Source organism: Melanostigma gelatinosum (assembly GCF_949748355.1).
Source record: "Melanostigma gelatinosum genome assembly, chromosome: 18".
NCBI lineage: Eukaryota > Metazoa > Chordata > Actinopteri > Perciformes > Zoarcidae > Melanostigma > Melanostigma gelatinosum.
In genome coordinates, this window is record NC_136651.1 from 344,373 (window position 1) to 365,129 (window position 20,757).

A 20,757-nucleotide genomic window follows, 5' to 3' on the forward strand; every position below is an offset into this window, starting at 1 on the left:
ATATATATGTATAGATATAAATATATGTTCATATGTAAATATATGAAATGTTTTCTGATGGTCAGATTACATTAACACTGGATTCATGTCTGCAGGGAGAGTTTGACAAACTAAACTAAATGATGACGAAAAAGACAGAAAATAAACGTTTAACTGACGGTTATGTTAGAATAAAGAGATCATGGTTTGTCTCATTTTCCCAGAATCCTTGTTGACAAACATTCCAAACACTAAAATATTACATGTCTAAATATGTTTATTACAACAGAGAACATCTTCTCTTTAGACACCTAAAGGATTATTAAAAATACCTGATTGATGTTCTGTTGATGGAATAATGGAGTAATAAAAGCTGTGTACTCAGAATATGCCCCGCCCCCCCCACACTGACCTCCATCACTCCAGACACCTCCATCAGAGGGATGAGTTCAGAGGTCACACAGTAGCTCAACCGTCTGGTCAGCTCAGTCAGAAGAGCTCTGAACGGCCACAACTCCTCCAGCTCCTGATGGACAGACAGGAAGTACCATTATGGGCCTCAGACATATTCTATGTTAATGTGATGATACAGCAGACCGGAGACCAGTCTATGAGACGTATTCTATGTTAATGTGATGATACAGCAGACCGGAGACCAGTCTATGAGACGTATTCTATGATCTATGTGTTTTCATATGATACCTCAGTGAAGTGCAGCACACAGGAGCAGAAGGCGGAAGAGGAGCTCAGTAAATTCTGAATGAATCCTCGACTCAGCTGGAAGCGATCGGCTACGCTCCACAAGTTAGTCTCCTTCAGCAGAGAGAAGAGAACCAGAGCCAGATACATCCGACCCACCACCTCCATGTTCACAGTCTGAAACAACAACAACAACATGTTCACGGTCTGAAACAACAACAACAACAACATGTTCACGGTCTGAAACAACAACACCATGTTCACAGTCTGAAACAACAACAACAACATGTTCACGGTCTGAAACAACAACAACAACAACATGTTCACGGTCTGAAACAACAACACCATGTTTACGGTCTGAAACAACAACAACAACAACAACAACAACATGTTCACGGTCTGAAACAACAACAACATGTTTACGGTTGAAACAACAACATGTTCACGGTCTGAAACAACAACAACATGTTTACGGTCTGAAACAACAACAACAACATGTTCACGGTCTGAAACAACAACAACAACATGTTCACAGTCTGAAACAACAACAACATGTTCACAGTCTGAAACAACAACAACATGTTCACGGTCTGAAACAACAACATGTTTACGGTCTGAAACAACAACAACATGTTTACGGTCTGAAACAACAACAACAACATGTTCACGGTCTGAAACAACAACAACATGTTCACAGTCTGAAACAACAACAACATGTTCACGGTCTGAAACAACAACAACAACATGTTCACGGTCTGAAACAACAACAACAACATGTTCACGGTCTGAAACAACAACAACATGTTCACGGTCTGAAACAACAACAACATGTTTACGGTCTGAAACAACAACAACATGTTTACGGTCTGAAACAACAACAACATGTTTACGGTCTGAAACAACAACAACATGTTTACGGTCTGAAACAACAACAACATGTTCACAGTCTGAAACAACAACAACATGTTCACAGTCTGAAACAACAACAACATGTTGACGGTCTGAAACAACAACAACAACATGTTGACGGTCTGAAACAACAACAACAACATGTTGACGGTCTGAAACAACAACAACAACATGTTCACAGTCTGAAACAACAACAACATGTTCACGGTCTGAAACAACAACAACATGTTCACGGTCTGAAACAACAACAACATGTTGACGGTCTGAAACAACAACAACATGTTGACGGTCTGAAACAACAACAACATGTTGACGGTCTGAAACAACAACAACATGTTGACGGTCTGAAACAACAACAACATGTTCACAGTCTGAAACAACAACAACATGTTTACGGTCTGAAACAACATGTTTACGGTCTGAAACAACAACAACATGTTCACGGTCTGAAACAACAACATGTTCACGGTCTGAAACAACAACAACATGTTCACGGTCTGAAACAACAACATGTTCACGGTCTGAAACAACAACAACATGTTTACGGTCTGAAACAACAACAACATGTTTACGGTCTGAAACAACAACAACATGTTTACGGTCTGAAACAACAACAACATGTTTACGGTCTGAAACAACAACAGCATGTTCACGGTCTGAAACAACATGTTCACGGTCTGAAACAACAACAACATGTTCACGGTCTGAAACAACAACATGTTTACGGTCTGAATCAACAACAACATGTTTACGGTCTGAAACAACAACAACATGTTTACGGTCTGAAACAACAACATGTTCACGGTCTGAAACAACAACATGTTCACGGTCTGAAACAACAACATGTTCACGGTCTGAAACAACAACATGTTCACGGTCTGAAACAACATGTTCACGGTCTGAAACAACAACAACAACATGTTCACGGTCTGAAACAACAACAACATGTTTACGGTCTGAAACAACAACATGTTTACGGTCTGAAACAACAACATGTTCACGGTCTGAAACAACAACATGTTCACGGTCTGAAACAACAACAACCTGTTCACGGTCTGAAACAACAACAACAACATGTTCACGATCTGAAACAACAACATGTTCACGATCTGAAACAACAACAACATGTTCACGTTCTGAAACAACAACATGTTCACGTTCTGAAACAACAACATGGTCACGGTCTGAAACAACAACAACAACATGTTCACGGTCTGAAACAACAACAACATGTTCACGGTCTGAAACAACATGTTCACGGTCTGAAACAACAACAACATGTTCACGGTATGAAACAACAACAACATATTCACGGTCTGAAACAACAACAACATGTTCACAGTCTGAAACAACAACAACATGTTCAGTCTGAAACAACAACATGTTCACGGTCTGAAACAACAACAACATGTTCACGGTCTGAAACAACAACAACATGTTCACGGTCTGAAACAACAACAACATGTTCACAGTCTGAAACAACATGTTCACAGTCTGAAACAACAACATGTTCACAGTCTGAAACAACAACAACATGTTCACGGTCTGAAACAACAACAACATGTTCACAGTCTGAAACAACAACATGTTCACGGTCTGAAACAACAACAACCTGTTCACGGTCTGAAACAACCACAACAACAACCTGTTCACGGTCTGAAACAACAACAACAACAACCTGTTCACAGTCTGAAACAACAACAACAACAACAACCTGTTCACGGTCTGAAACAACAACAACAACCTGTTCACGGTCTGAAACAACAACAACATGTTCACGGTCTGAAACAACAACAACAACATGTTCACGGCCTGAAACAACAACATGTTCACGGCCTGAAACAACAACATGTTCACGGTCTGAAACAACAACAACATGTTCACGGTCTGAAACAACAACAACAACCTGTTCACGGTCTGAAACAACAACAACCTGTTCACGGTCTGAAACAACAACATGTTCACGGTCTGAAACAACTACAAACTGTTCACGGTCTGAAACAACATGTTCACGGTCTGAAACAACAACATGTTCACGGTCTGAAACAACAACATGTTCATGGTCTGAAACAACAACATGTTCATGGTCTGAAACAACAACAACTACATGTTCACGGTCTGAAACATCAACAACAACCTGTTCACGGTCTGAAACAACAACAACCTGTTCACGGTCTACAACAACAACATGTTCACGGTCTGAAACAACATGTTCACGGTCTGAAACAACAACAACATGTTCACGGTCTGAAACAACAACAACATTTTCACGGTCTGAAACAACAACAACATGTTCACAGTCTGAAACAACAACATGTTCAGTCTGAAACAACAACATGTTCACGGTCTGAAACAACAACAACATGTTCACGGTCTGAAACAACAACAACATGTTCACGGTCTGAAACAACAACAACATGTTCACAGTCTGAAACAACATGTTCACAGTCTGAAACAACAACATGTTCACAGTCTGAAACAACAACATGTTCACGGTCTGAAACAACAACAACCTGTTCACGGTCTGAAACAACCACAACAACAACCTGTTCACGGTCTGAAACAACAACAACAACAACAACCTGTTCACAGTCTGAAACAACAACAACAACAACCTGTTCACGGTCTGAAACAACAACAACCTGTTCACGGTCTGAAACAACAACAACAACATGTTCACGGTCTGAAACAACAACATGTTCACGGCCTGAAACAACAACAACATGTTCACGGTCTGAAACAACAACAACATGTTCACGGTCTGAAACAACAACAACAACCTGTTCACGGTCTGAAACAACAACAACCTGTTCACGGTCTGAAACAACTACAAACTGTTCACGGTCTGAAACAACATGTTCACGGTCTGAAACAACAACATGTTCACGGTCTGAAACAACAACATGTTCACGGTCTGAAACAACAACATGTTCATGGTCTGAAACAACAACAACTACATGTTCACGGTCTGAAACATCAACAACAACATGTTTACGGTCTGAAACAACAACAACAACAACAACATGTTCACGGTCTGAAACAACAACAACATGTTTACGGTCTGAAACAACAACAACATGTTTACGGTCTGAAACAACAACATGTTCACGGTCTGAAACAACAACAACATGTTTACGGTCTGAAACAACAACAACAACATGTTCACGGTCTGAAACAACAACATGTTCACAGTCTGAAACAACAACATGTTCGCGGTCTGAAACAACAACAACAACATGTTCACGGTCTGAAACAACAACAACATGTTCACGGTCTGAAACAACAACAACATGTTTACGGTCTGAAACAACAACAACATGTTTACGGTCTGAAACAACAACAACATGTTTACGGTCTGAAACAACAACAACATGTTTACGGTCTGAAACAACAACAACATGTTTACGGTCTGAAACAACAACAACATGTTTACGGTCTGAAACAACAACAACATGTTTACGGTCTGAAACAACAACAACATGTTTACGGTCTGAAACAACAACATGTTCACGGTCTGAAACAACAACAACATGTTCACAGTCTGAAACAACAACAACATGTTGACGGTCTGAAACAACAACAACAACATGTTGACGGTCTGAAACAACAACAACAACATGTTCACAGTCTGAAACAACAACAACATGTTGACGGTCTGAAACAACAACATGTTGACGGTCTGAAACAACAACAACATGTTGACGGTCTGAAACAACAACAACATGTTGACGGTCTGAAACAACAACAACATGTTGACGGTCTGAAACAACAACAACATGTTGACGGTCTGAAACAACAACAACATGTTCACGGTCTGAAACAACAACAACATGTTCACGGTCTGAAACAACAACAACATGTTTACGGTCTGAAACAACAACAACATGTTTACGGTCTGAAACAACAACAACATGTTTACGGCCTGAAACAACAACAACATGTTTACGGTCTGAAACAACAACAACATGTTTACGGTCTGAAACAACAACAACATGTTTACGGTCTGAAACAACAACAACATGTTTACGGTCTGAAACAACAACAACATGTTCACGGTCTGAAACAACAACATGTTCACGGTCTGAAACAACAACAACCTGTTCACGGTCTGAAACAACAACATGTTCACGGTCTGAAACAACAACATGTTTACGGTCTGAAACAACAACAACATGTTTACGGTCTGAAACAACAACAACATGTTTACGGTCTGAAACAACAACAACATGTTTACGGTCTGAAACAACAACAACATGTTTACGGTCTGAAACAACAACATGTTCACGGTCTGAAACAACAACAACATGTTCACGGTCTGAAACAACATGTTCACGGTCTGAAACAACAACATGTTCACGGTCTGAAACAACATGTTCACGGTCTGAAATAACAACATGTTCACGGTCTGAAACAACAACAACAACATGTTCACGGTCTGAAACAACAACAACATGTTTACGGTCTGAAACAACAACATGTTTATGGTCTGAAACAACAACATGTTCACGGTCTGAAACAACAACAACCTGTTCACGGTCTGAAACAACAACAACATGTTCACGATCTGAAACAACAACATGTTCACGATCTGAAACAACAACAACATGTTCACGGTATGAAACAACAACATGTTCACGTTCTGAAACAACAACATGTTCACGGTCTGAAACAACAACAACAACATGTTCACGGTCTGAAACAACAACAACATGTTCACGGTCTGAAACAACATGTTCACGGTCTGAAACAACAACAACATGTTCACGGTATGAAACAACAACAACATTTTCACGGTCTGAAACAACAACATGTTCACAGTCTGAAACAACAACATGTTCAGTCTGAAACAACAACATGTTCACGGTCTGAAACAACAACAACATGTTCACGGTCTGAAACAACAACATGTTCACAGTCTGAAACAACATGTTCACAGTCTGAAACAACAACAACATGTTCACGGTCTGAAACAACAACAACATGTTCACAGTCTGAAACAACAACATGTTCACGGTCTGAAACAACAACAACCTGTTCACGGTCTGAAACAACCACAACAACAACCTGTTCACGGTCTGAAACAACAACAACAACAACCTGTTCACAGTCTGAAACAACAACAACAACAACAACCTGTTCACGGTCTGAAACAACAACAACAACCTGTTCACGGTCTGAAACAACAACAACATGTTCACGGTCTGAAACAACAACAACAACATGTTCACGGTCTGAAACAACAACATGTTCACGGCCTGAAACAACAACAACATGTTCACGGTCTGAAACAACAACAACATGTTCACGGTCTGAAACAACAACAACAACCTGTTCACGGTCTGAAACAACAACAACCTGTTCACGGTCTGAAACAACAACATGTTCACGGTCTGAAACAACTACAAACTGTTCACGGTCTGAAACAACATGTTCACGGTCTGAAACAACAACATGTTCACGGTCTGAAACAACAACATGTTCACGGTCTGAAACAACAACATGTTCATGGTCTGAAACAACAACATGTTCATGGTCTGAAACAACAACAACTACATGTTCACGGTCTGAAACATCAACAACAACCTGTTCACGGTCTGAAATAACAACCTGTTCACGGTCTACAACAACAACATGTTCACGGTCTGAAACAACAACAACAACCTGTTCACGGTCTGAAACAACAACAACCTGTTCACGGTCTACAACAACAACATGTTCACGGTCTGAAACAACATGTTCACGGTCTGAAACAACAACAACATGTTTACGGTCTGAAACAACATGTTCACGGTCTGAAACAACAACATGTTTATCGTCTGAAACAACAACATGTTTATAGTCTGAAACAACAACATGTTTACGGTCTGAAACAACAACAACAACATATTCACGGTCTGAAACAACAACAACATGTTCATGGTCTGAAACAACATGTTTATAGTCTGAAACAACAACATGTTCACGGTCTGAAACAACAACAACATGTTCACGGTCTGAAACAACAACATGTCCACGGTCTGAAACAACAACAACATATGCACGGTCTGAAACAACAACAACATGTTTACGGTCTGAAACAACAACAACATGTTCACGGTCTGAAACAACAACAACATGTTTATAGTCTGAAACAACATGTTTATAGTCTGAAACAACAACAACATGTTTGTAGTCTGAAACAACATGTTTATAGTCTGAAACAACAACATGTTTATAGTCTGAAACAACAACAACATGTTTATAGTCTGAAACAACAACATGTTCACGGTCTGAAACAACAACATGGTTATAGTCTGAAACACGTTTATAGTCTGAAACATGTTCACGGTCTGAAACAACAACAACATGTTTACGGTCTGAAACAACAACATGTTTACGGTCTGAAACAACAACAACATATGCACGGTCTGAAACATGTTCACGGTCTGAAACAACATGTTCACGGTCTGAAACAACAACATGTTTATAGTCTGAAACAACAACATGTTTATAGTCTGAAACAACAACATGTTTATAGTCTGAAACAACAACATGTTTGTAGTCTGAAACATGTTTATAGTCTGAAACAACAACATGGTTATAGTCTGAAACAACATGTTTATAGTCTGAAACAACATGTTTATAGTCTGAAACAACATGTTTATAGTCTGAAACAACAACATGTTTATAGTCTGAAACAACAACAACATGTTTATAGTCTGAAACAACAACAACATGTTTATAGTCTGAAACAACAACAACATGTTTATAGTCTGAAACAACAACAACATGTTTATAGTCTGAAACAACAACAACATGTTTATAGTCTGAAACAACAACAACATGTTTATAGTGTGAAACAACAACAACATGTTTATAGTCTGAAACAACAACAACACCACCTACACCTCCGGTAGTTTCTCACCTTTCTCACCATCTGTCCTGCAGCTTTTCTAGCTATGAAACTCTCTGGTACTCCGACAGCTGCAGACATCTTCTGCTCTGCAGCTGTCAGCAGAGTGAACTACAACAGAACAACAATGATGGTTAGTGACTCAGATCTAAGAGAAAGGTGAGGTCATTAAGTCCATCAGTGAGTGTTACCTGTCTGAAGAACACCATCCAGTCCGGCCTGCACTGTGTGATCATGTCGTAGGGCGTGACCAGGTAGACCAGGTGGAGGCAGCTGTTGAGCAGCAGACCCTCCAGACCTTTAGAGAGGTCTTTGTACAGAATGTCACTGTAGGTCAGATCCACTGAGCCTGAGGAGTCAAACATCTGCATGAAGGTAACTGACAACAGAGTCCAGCTGATCAATGGTTTAGTTCTGCAGGTATCTGGTCATTAAGTATTGGACACAGGGGCGACTCACCTTTAAAATGTAGCTCTACCTGTCGGTCAGAGACAGACTCACCTTTGAAGGTAGCTCTACCTGTCGGTAAGAGACAGACTCACCTTTAAAAGGTAGCTCTACCTGTCGGTAAGAGACAGACTCACCTTTCAAGGTAGCTCTACCTGTCAGTAAGAGACAGACTCACCTTTAAAAGGTAGCTCTACCTGTCGGTAAGAGACAGACTCACCTTTAAAGGTAGCTCTACCTGTCAGTAAGAGACAGACTCACCTTTAAAGGTAGCTCTACCTGTCGGTCAGAGACAGACTCACCTTTAAAGGTAGCTCTACCTGTCGGTCAGAGACAGACTCACCTTTAAAGGTAGCTCTACCTGTCAGTAAGAGACAGACTCACCTTTAAAGGTAGCTCTACCTGTCGGTAAGAGACAGACTCACCTTTAAAGGTAGCTCTACCTGTCGGTCAGAGACAGACTCACCTTTGAAGGTAGCTCTACCTGTCAGTAAGAGACAGACTCACCTTTAAAATGTAGCTCTACCTGTCGGTCAGAGACAGACTCACCTTTGAAGGTAGCTCTACCTGTCAGTAAGAGACAGACTCACCTTTAAAAGGTAGCTCTACCTGTCGGTAAGAGACAGACTCACCTTTAAAGGTAGCTCTACCTGTCAGTAAGAGACAGACTCACCTTTAAAGGTAGCTCTACCTGTCGGTCAGAGACAGACTCACCTTTAAAGGTAGCTCTACCTGTCGGTCAGAGACAGACTCACCTTTAAAGGTAGCTCTACCTGTCAGTAAGAGACAGACTCACCTTTAAAGGTAGCTCTACCTGTCGGTCAGAGACAGACTCACCTTTAAAGGTAGCTCTACCTGTCGGTCAGAGACAGACTCACCTTTGAAGGTAGCTCTACCTGTCAGTAAGAGACAGACTCACCTTTAAAAGGTAGCTCTACCTGTCAGTCAGAGACAGACTCACCTTTAAAGGTAGCTCTACCTGTCAGTCAGAGACAGACTCACCTTTAAAGGTAGCTCTACCTGTCAGTAAGAGACAGACTCACCTTTGAAGGTAGCTCTACCTGTCGGTAAGAGACAGACTCACCTTTAAAGGTAGCTCTACCTGTCGGTAAGAGACAGACTCACCTTTGAAGGTAGCTCTACCTGTCGGTAAGAGACAGACTCACCTTTAAAGGTAGCTCTACCTGTCGGTAAGAGACAGACTCACCTTTAAAGGTAGCTCTACCTGTCAGTAAGAGACAGACTCACCTTTGAAGGTAGCTCTACCTGTAGGTAAGAGACAGACTCACCTTTAAAGGTAGCTCTACCTGTCAGTCAGAGACAGACTCACCTTTAAAGGTAGCTCTACCTGTAGGTAAGAGACAGACTCACCTTTAAAGGTAGCTCTACCTGTCGGTAAGAGACAGACTCACCTTTGAAGGTAGCTCTACCTGTCGGTAAGAGACAGACTCACCTTTAAAGGTAGCTCTACCTGTCAGTAAGAGACAGACTCACCTTTAAAGGTAGCTCTACCTGTCGGTAAGAGACAGACTCACCTTTGAAGGTAGCTCTACCTGTCGGTAAGAGACAGACTCACCTTTAAAGGTAGCTCTACCTGTCGGTAAGAGACAGACTCACCTTTAAAGGTAGCTCTACCTGTCAGTAAGAGACAGACTCACCTTTAAAGGTAGCTCTACCTGTCGGTAAGAGACAGACTCACCTTTGAAGGTAGCTCTACCTGTCGGTAAGAGACAGACTCACCTTTAAAGGTAGCTCTACCTGTCGGTAAGAGACAGACTCACCTTTAAAGGTAGCTCTTCCCAGCTTGGTGACCTGCAGACTTTGAGCCGTCACCGTGATGAGATCTTTGTCCTTCAGGAGGTCCACACTCTGCTGCACCGCCTCCGTCAGACTCGTCTCTGCACACAGGTGCTTCTGCTGGACGGACAGCAGCGTCCCACACAGGAAGTCCCTCACCCGGTCCACCGTCGAGGTGATCTAGAAACACAGGAATGTGGATATTCACGATCAGCTGCCTCGGGGTTGAGGAGCTCACGTTTGGATACGAGGAAAGATAAACAGATGTTTACGTTTAATCCAATGAGCGACAGGATGAGACTCAGGAGGCCTTTTCCATCGTCACGCATCAGGTTGCTGTAACAGTTTTCCATCGGAGCACAAACGAGTGTTTTAGCCTGAAAATAAAGGTCAATATACAACGGTGTGAACTCATTTTATACGTTTGATTCTGTGATCTCCTGCAGAGCTGGAACGAGTGTCACCTCCTCTTTGTGCAGCGGCGTCTACCAGAATCTCATGAACTGACTTTTTATCCAGTTTTAAATGTTTATGATACACTTTTTAGATCTTGATGGTTCTTAACAGATGAAGGATTTTAGTCGTTAGATGTCTGGATCTTAATTAATCAGAGAAACAAGCTAAGCTAAAGTTAGCATCAGCTCGTCTCTCGAGTACAGCTGGTATTGTTTAGACTGAGACTTCTAGTGGCAGAAAACTACATGTGTGTTTAAATACCCTTCTTTAATGTAACTGTTCTACAGGTTTATGTTCTGCTTATGTCAGTCTGGTGGACGGCCCTAAATACTACAATACCCAAGAGCCTCAGCTGCTGTTGCTAGGCAGAAGACAATCGGAAGCATCAGAAACGGACTGAAGTTAAATAGATTTATGCTGCAGATCTTCCAGCTGCCTTTAGTGGAGCGTGTAACAGAATGTGAAGCTCTGTGGTTGGATGAGTTCTGCTGAAATGCACCCTGGGAGTTGTAGTTGACTCTCTCCTCACATCTCTCAGTTACCATGAGTCTGTCCTTGTGCTGCAGGATGAGGACGCTCTCTCCCGCGGCGTCGATCCCGGCCCGACCGGCTCGGCCGACCATCTGTTTGTACTGACTCCTCTTCAGGAAGTCTGAGGCCACGAACGGAGAGCGCAGGATCACTCTGAGGAGCAGGACGTCAGCACACAGTTATATGTATGAGTATATGTATTTAACAACATGAGACACGGCCTATGTTCACATAAACATCTTGGTATTCTGCATTAGCTCTTATTCTGATAGAGTTCTGCTCACCTGCGGGCAGGTAGGTTGATCCCTGCAGCCAGTGTGGAGGTGCAGGTGAGGAGACAGAGCACCCCGTTGGAGTACGCCTCCTCCACCAGCTTCCTCTCCTCGGAGGTCAGTCCGCTGTGGTGATACGCCAAACCGTACGGCACCGTCCTCCTGAGCACCGGACACATGGAGCCGTTACCGCTGGCCTTCAGCTGGCTGAGGAGGACGGCCTTCTCCTCTTTCCGGAGGAGGAGGAACTCCCTGTGAGAGAGGAGCAGCTCTGTGAGTCAGCCGGTCAGAAGAGACGAGACTCTGATATAGTTAAGTCACTCACTCCTTCAGGTATTTGCAGATCATCCCCACCACGTTCTCACAGTTCTTCTTGGTTGGACAGAAGACCAGACAGGAATGTGCTGGAATGACTTCAGTCACCAGAGCGATGATGTGATCCGGATCCACCTTCTGCATGGAGCTGGAGTACTGAGGGAGGAGGACCAGTCCACAGTCCGATAGATGTTAGGAGGCACTCCATCAGTGCTACACTCAGCTGAACAGAAACTAAAAACTGTTGATTTAGAACAGACTTTATTTACCTTAAAGTTGAGAAGACGTGAGAATTTAAAACATTCCTCTTCTTTTGGGTCGACTTCATAGATGGTGTCGTTCAGTTTAACGTACTCCTTCAGCTGGACCTGAACACAACAGAGAACCGGTTTACTACCAACACTCAGTGGTGGGCTTCAGGGCCTGCAGGGCCTTCTGTGCTGGCCTCAACAGAATCACTAAGTTATATCTGTTTTATACTTTAATAATTATTCTTAAATACACTACATGTATTGTAATTTATAAACATATTTTCCCATTGTCTCATGTTCTCATTGCACAGCTCCTGTGTTCCTCAGTTGCTCTGCTTCCAGTGCAGCTTGTTTTAAGCAGAGCTTTTATCCAATCAGATCTCACCTCTGTGTCTCTAGGTAGAACAGAGCCAGAGGCCTGCAGACTCTCAAGTGCATCATGTGCACTTTAAGTGAATGGGGACGATGTTGTTGATTGTCATCGTGTTCAACCAATCAGATCTTTAGTTTGACATGTTGGGCGTGTTCTTTGACGTGTCAGAGCTGCTAGCCGGCCTACAAGTACGTCAGCATTAGTGCAGCTCAGTGTTCAGGAGCAGCTCTGCAGTGAGGTGCAGGTGCGCTGTGATTGGTCAGTGGGTGAGCACGTGACTATCGTGAAACGAAACTTAACTTAACAGCAGAGCTTAGCTGGAGGAGTAAGAGTCCAAATTGAAAGGTATGGAAGAAATTATAACATTTTTAAGGTTTTGCTTGGTGTAGATTATTTATTTTTTACTACTACTCATACTACTACTAATAATACTACTCATACTACTACTACTGATAATAATACTAGTCATACTACCAATACTACTACTACTCATACTACTAATACTACTAATGACAAGTTAAATTAACTTACAGGCCTGAAGTCATTTGTGTAATTCTCTGCCCTCAGAAACATCTGCAGGTCTGTGATGTTTCCCAGAGTGGCGCTCATTCCGATAATCTGAGTACTTTCTGGAAAAGAGTCGAGAAGAATCATTTCATTCAAAAGGTTTTAACAACCGAGATTAAAGCGAGAAGGCGTGACTTACTGGTAGTGTAGAGAACTTTGGCCAGCGTCATTTCAATAATGGCTCCTCTGCTGCCGTCACCCAACATGTGGAGCTGTAAGACACATGTGGACATTAAGCCTCTCACCTGCACCTTAGCTCACATCTGAACACCTGTGCTGGTTCACCTCATCCACCACCACCAGACCCAGGTCGTCCATCCTGCCGGTCTCGATCAGAGAGTTGACGAGGCTGTGGGCTTTCTCTATCGTAGCGACGTACACCGACCGGTTGTTTCTTCTCCTCACAGGAGGAAACCTTCCTTTACTGCCGGCGTACTCCTCCACCATGAAGTCCAGCTCCAGGCCGAAGCTCGCTAACCCCCGCACCTGCAGAAGAAGAAACAAAAGGTAGTTCCTAGTGGTTCAGAATTATGTGCTTTGAAAAGGTTAGGAAAGATGTCCCACAGGGCTCTACTCTGGGTCCTCTGCTATTCACTATAAACACAAATATCATCTCTGCCACTTTGTAACGTACATTTCTATGCAGATGACACCATTTTATCTCCTCTTAATTACCTACAGCTTCTAATTAAAGGTCCGTCCAGTCTCCTCCCAACAAAGAAGTCTCCTAGTGACGTGGAGGGATCGTGCTAGCTAGCTAGCTAGCGAGCTAATTCTTGTCTCAGTTGTGTTCTAGATCAGTGCCCCATATCACTCTTTTCAAAGCTACTACTTGTAGTTGTCAACCGGGCCATAAATTAAATGGGAATAATGTGGCAGCCGTCGCCGTCCGGTAAGCACAAGGTTGAACAAAAACACAGAACCCCTAATCGCTCCTCGGGCGCTTTACAGCAGCCCACTGCTCCAGAGGTCAGACTTCATATATGCATCTAATGTAAATGACGATTGCAATAATGAAGGATGTCAAAAGACTCTTTCTCTGAGACTTTATTCTCTGAGACTCTATTCTCTGAGGCTTTATTCTCTGAGGCTTTATTCTCTGAGGCTTTATTCTCTGAGACTTTATTCTCTGAGACTTTATTCTCTGAGGCTTTATTCTCTGAGACTCTTTCTCTGAGACTTTATTCTCTGAGACTCTTTCTCTGAGACTTTATTCTCTGAGACTCTTTCTCTGAGGCTTTATTCTCTGAGGCTTTATTCTCTGAGGCTTTATTCTCTGAGACTCTTTCTCTGAGACTTTATTCTCTGAGACTTTATTCTCTGAGACTCTTTCTCTGAGACTTTATTCTCTGAGACTTTATTCTCTGAGGCTTTATTCTCTGAGACTCTTTCTCTGAGACTTTATTCTCTGAGACTTTATTCTCTGAGACTCTTTCTCTGAGACTTTATTCTCTGAGACTTTATTCTCTGAGACTCTTTCTCTGAGGCTTTATTCTCTGAGGCTTTATTCTCTGAGACTCTTTCTCTGAGGCTTTATTCTCTGAGGCTTTATTCTCTGAGGCTTTATTCTCTGAGACTCTTTCTCTGAGACTTTATTCTCTGAGGCTTTATTCTCAGACTATTCTCTGAGACTTTATTCTCTGAGGCTTTATTCTCAGACTCTATTCTCTGAGACTTTATTCTCTGAGGCTTTATTCTCAGACTCTATTCTCTGAGACTTTATTCTCTGAGAGTTCTCACACTAACACTGAGAGCACTCCTCCTTCTTGTGGTACCTTCTCCTGAACCAGCGAGATGTACGGTAAGATGAACAGACAGTCTTTCCTCCTGCACAGCAGCTCTCTGAGGACGAGGATCTCCGCAACCAGAGTTTTGCCTCCGCTGGTGGGCAGCGAGTAGATCAGGTTCCTCCTCTGCTGGACACAGTCCAGGTTCAGACACGTCTCCTGCCAGTCTGGAACAGGGAATACAAACACTCGTCCTCTGAAGAAACATGAAAGGAATCCACGAGCAGCTCGTCTAAAGCTCACTGATCAACACGTTGGATCTGGTTTGGCTGTTTCTCCCTCAGTGTTAAACTATTCCACTGAAACTACATCTGGTCAACAGAAACATCTACAACCAAACTAACAATTATTGTCTTCATCAGTTAATCTGCAGAAGAAATTAAACAATCCGTCCATCGACAACCGATTAATCAGCAACTGTTATGATGATCAATTAATCATTGAAGTCATTTTTAAAGTAAAACAAAAAGTCCCAGATTCTGACACTAACATGCATATTAAGGCAGCTGCCAGTTCGTAAAAATGTATAAAATGTATAACTATAGTTTCGTGAATTTGTGTTTTTGAGTCAGATTCAGGACTTTAATCCCAGATATTGAGTGTTTGCTCTGGCTCATATTCACATAACTGAATATCTTAGATTTTGGACTGTTGGTGGAAGACATGAAGACTTTTGAAGACGTCCCCGTTGACTCTGAGATACTGTTTTACCTTTTATAGAACAAATGAAAACAATCTGAAGACTCATCAATAATGAAAATGATTGTTGATTGCAGCACTCGTCTGCCAATGACTTTCACTATGTGTGACTTTCAGAACATGCGTGGACCTCCTGCTAGTTGAAGCTGACCGTATAGATCCTTGATGCCTCTGAGGGTGAACATCAGCTCCTTCACTCTGGTGGGGAGTCCGTAGAACGGCCCCAGGTCGGTGGTCTCGGCACAGACCTCCTCCATGGCCTGCATGGCCACGCTGATCTCCTCAGAGACGACGGCTTCCTTCAGCCCGACGCTGCGTGACACGCTGGACGGCGCTGTGGCGTTACAGAGCATCGTCCTCTTCGCCTCCTCCGTCACACTCCTCCTCGCTCTGCTGCTATCCTCAGTGTCTCTGAGAGGAGTCGAGGTTTTGTCTCCGTCCTGCAGTCGGCTCCTCTTCGCGGCCTGGTCGACTTGCTCCTGAAACCGATGCTGGCTGGTCGGTCGGTCCTCGAAGGGTTCGCCTGTGAGGACGTCCACGATGGAGTCCGTGAGGACGTCTTCACGCGTCTGTCTGGCTCTCAGAGCGGTGAAGTCTGGCTGATCGTCACGACGTCGTTCATTGTGCTCGGCGGCGTCCAGCCTGTCCTCCAGGATGCTGTCATAGTCCCCGAACAAGTCCTCGCTGTCACTGCAGCACTGTGAACACAACACAGACCTGTCAATCAACGCAGCCCAACTCATCAGCTGATTCATCAATTAGTCCATCACAGAGAAGACACTTCAGAGACATGTTAGCAGCCTCGCTCTCCTTTAAAACCACCAGCAGCTGATACCGCTTCTGACAGCCGATTGGTTAGTTAGACATGATGTCATTGACATACTATATGTATAGGATCAACAATATCACTGATGTTTGAAGACTTCACCTTGTTTCAATGATTTAAATCAGACAAATATTTGTTTGATAATTGTTTGGTGAATAAATTGTCATAAAATCATCAAAGACGCCGATCAAAGTCTAGTTTCTCTTGTAGAAGATATTCATCGTATTATCAGAGAAGGAAGATTAAACCTGAAAACTAGTAGTTTAACATCAATGCCTCTAAAATAACTCAGAGTAAAATACATATTCATATTATATATATGAATATGTATTTAAAATAACACAGTACCTCAACAGCTCGTCCCTCAGCCATGATGCTGCTGAGCCTCCAGTCTTTACATGTCTGTAGGCAGGTAGCTCCTCCCCTTTTCCTCACAGGTGTCAGCTGAGTCCTCCGGTCCTCCCTCGACCTCTTCCTCAAGGACACTCGTTTTATTTGGAGGTCTTGTCTCCCAGAAGCGTTCATCACCGGTTCATGTTAGCTAGTAAACACACACATACACCTGTACATCACTACCTGTTTATTCTTTAACTAGTTAACGATAAGTTGACCGACTTTACGTTAAGATAAATAACGACACGTTTACCTACTTTACGTTAAGATAAATAACGACACGTTTACCTACTTTACGTTAAGATAAATAACGATACGTTTACCTACTTTACGTTAAGATAAATAACGATAAGTTGACCTACTTTACGTTAAGATAAATAACGATAAGTTGACCTACTTTACGTTAAGATAAATAACGATACGTTTACCTACTTTACGTTAAGATCAATAACGATAAGTTGACCTACTTTACGTTAAGATCAATAACGATAAGTTGACCTACTTTACGTTAAGATAAATAACGATAAGTTGACCTACTTTACGTTAAGATAAATAACGATACGTTTACCTACTTTACGTTAAGATAAATAACGACACGTTTACCTACTTTACGTTAAGATAAATAACGACACGTTTACCTACTTTACGTTAAGATAAATAACGATAAGTTGACCTACTTTACGTTAAGATAAATAACGACACGTTTACCTACTTTACGTTAAGATAAATAACGACACGTTTACCTACTTTACGTTAAGATAAATAACGATAAGTTGACCTACTTTACGTTAAGATAAATAACGATAAGTTGACCTACTTTACATTAAGATAAATAACGATAAGTTGACCGACTTTACGTTAAGATAAATAACGATACGTTTACCTACTTTACGTTAAGATAAATAACGATAAGTTGACCTACTTTACGTTAAGATAAATAACGATAAGTTGACCTACTTTACGTTAAGATAAATAACGATAAGTTGACCTACTTTACGTTAAGATAAATAACGATAAATTGACCTACTTTACGTTAAGATAAATAACGACACGTTTACCTACTTTACGTTAAGATAAATAACGATACGTTTACCTACTTTACGTTAAGATAAATAACGATAAGTTGACCTACTTTACGTTAAGATAAATAACGATAAGTTGACCTACTTTACGTTAAGATAAATAACGATACGTTTACCTACTTTACGTTAAGATAAATAACGATACGTTTACCTACTTTACGTTAAGATAAATAACGATAAGTTGACCTACTTTACGTTAAGATCAATAACGATAAGTTGACCTACTTTACGTTAAGATAAATAACGATAAGTTGACCTACTTTACGTTAAGATAAATAACGATACGTTTACCTACTTTACGTTAAGATAAATAACGACACGTTTACCTACTTTACGTTAAGATAAATAACGACACGTTTACCTACTTTACGTTAAGATAAATAACGACACGTTTACCTACTTTACGTTAAGATAAATAACGATAAGTTGACCTACTTTACGTTAAGATAAATAACGATACGTTTACCTACTTTACGTTAAGATAAATAACGATACGTTTACCTACTTTACGTTAAGATAAATAACGATACGTTTACCTACTTTACGTTAAGATAAATAACGATAAGTTGACCTACTTTACGTTAAGATAAATAACGATACGTTTACCTACTTTACGTTAAGATAAATAACGACACGTTTACCTACTTTACGTTAAGATAAATAACGACACGTTTACCTACTTTACGTTAAGATAAATAACGATAAGTTGACCTACTTTACGTTAAGATAAATAACGACACGTTTACCTACTTTACGTTAAGATAAATAACGACACGTTTACCTACTTTACGTTAAGATAAATAACGATAAGTTGACCTACTTTACGTTAAGATAAATAACGATAAGTTGACCTACTTTACATTAAGATAAATAACGATAAGTTGACCGACTTTACGTTAAGATAAATAACGATACGTTTACCTACTTTACGTTAAGATAAATAACGATAAGTTGACCTACTTTACGTTAAGATAAATAACGATAAGTTGACCTACTTTACGTTAAGATAAATAACGATAAGTTGACCTACTTTACGTTAAGATAAATAACGATAAATTGACCTACTTTACGTTAAGATAAATAACGACACGTTTACCTACTTTACGTTAAGATAAATAACGATACGTTTACCTACTTTACGTTAAGATAAATAACGATAAGTTGACCTACTTTACGTTAAGATAAATAACGATAAGTTGACCTACTTTACGTTAAGATAAATAACGATACGTTTACCTACTTTACGTTAAGATAAATAACGATACGTTTACCTACTTTACGTTAAGATAAATAACGATAAGTTGACCTACTTTACGTTAAGATAAATAACGATAAGTTGACCTACTTTACATTAAGATAAATAACGATAAGTTGACCGACTTTACGTTAAGATAAATAACGATAAGTTGACCTACTTTACGTTAAGATAAATAACGATAAGTTGACCTACTTTACGTTAAGATAAATAACGATAAGTTGACCTACTTTACGTTAAGATAAATAACGATAAGTTGACCTACTTTACGTTAAGATAAATAACGATAAGTTGACCGACTTTACGTTAAGATAAATAACGATAAGTTGACCGACTTTACGTTAAGATAAATAACGATACGTTTACCTACTTTACGTTAGCTCACTCCTGGCAGTTGGACTCTTTGATTTGTTCCATAAACGAGCTATTTTTCCACTAAAAACACAGCAAATTGATCTCAAACTTCCATAAAAACGTATAAAACTTTCCAAATTAATTATATTGCTAATTATGTAACTTAAAGCTTAGTTTTAACGAAGAGGGTTCAACATCTCGACGAGCATCACATTCAAACATTGTCTCCGGTATCATCAGCATCGTCAGAGCAAGAGAGAAATCCCGTCGTCGTTTCTGTCTTCGGTTTACCGGTTAACTAGCTAGCGGAGCTAACGGAGATCGCTTCCTTCGTTTTATTAGTTCATCGAAAGTAAACGTCTGATAAGTTACCAGATATCAAAGCTCGTGATTACCAGATAACACACGTGTTCATTCGGCGCCATATTCCGCCTCTTAACAGTATATCTTTGTTGTACTGAGGATGAAAGTACTGATTATGTTACTGTTCGTTAAAACAGGTGAAATCAAACGGACTCTGGCGAATGGTCACGTGCGTTACTCAATGTGACTCCTACGTCTTTATAAACATTGAGTATAATTATATTGTTGATTAAAGTAACAAGTTGTGTTAATGTGACCCACTCACTCACTCCGGGGTCTTTCCTATCTTGACTTGATATATCTTTGAGGAAGGTAACGTTTTATCTTTTCCGAAAGAAAAATTTAATTTGCGTTCATAGCAGAAACATAAAATCTACGATTACAAAAATAATCACATATTAAAGCCATATTTACAATTAAAGCTACATTTCACGTGTAATTTTCCTCTAATGAATGAGCAACAACTTTATAGGTGGTAGGAACTAATAGTTAGAAAACTCAGCGAAGCAC

General features: G+C 40.8%; 1 protein-coding gene across 1 annotated transcript in view; it reads right to left on the reverse strand.

Moving 5' to 3' along the window:
• helq (helicase, POLQ like) overlaps window positions 1-20,062 on the reverse strand; it is a 22,966-nt gene extending 2,904 nt beyond the window's left edge. The window contains exons 1-17 of the mRNA XM_079290025.1: window positions 19,901-20,062; window positions 17,149-17,341; window positions 16,126-16,672; window positions 15,264-15,442; window positions 13,774-13,974; window positions 13,628-13,700; window positions 13,453-13,550; window positions 12,567-12,665; window positions 12,308-12,453; window positions 11,995-12,234; window positions 11,722-11,863; window positions 10,996-11,100; window positions 10,708-10,903; window positions 8,671-8,828; window positions 8,492-8,590; window positions 682-855; window positions 392-505 (exon numbers count right to left, since the gene is read on the reverse strand). Of these exons, the coding sequence (XP_079146151.1) occupies window positions 392-505; window positions 682-855; window positions 8,492-8,590; window positions 8,671-8,828; window positions 10,708-10,903; window positions 10,996-11,100; window positions 11,722-11,863; window positions 11,995-12,234; window positions 12,308-12,453; window positions 12,567-12,665; window positions 13,453-13,550; window positions 13,628-13,700; window positions 13,774-13,974; window positions 15,264-15,442; window positions 16,126-16,672; window positions 17,149-17,325 (2,748 nt within the window). The 5' untranslated portion in view covers window positions 17,326-17,341; window positions 19,901-20,062. The remainder of the gene's footprint in view (window positions 1-391; window positions 506-681; window positions 856-8,491; window positions 8,591-8,670; window positions 8,829-10,707; window positions 10,904-10,995; window positions 11,101-11,721; window positions 11,864-11,994; window positions 12,235-12,307; window positions 12,454-12,566; window positions 12,666-13,452; window positions 13,551-13,627; window positions 13,701-13,773; window positions 13,975-15,263; window positions 15,443-16,125; window positions 16,673-17,148; window positions 17,342-19,900) is intronic.
• Between the last annotated feature and the right edge of the window lie 695 nt (window positions 20,063-20,757).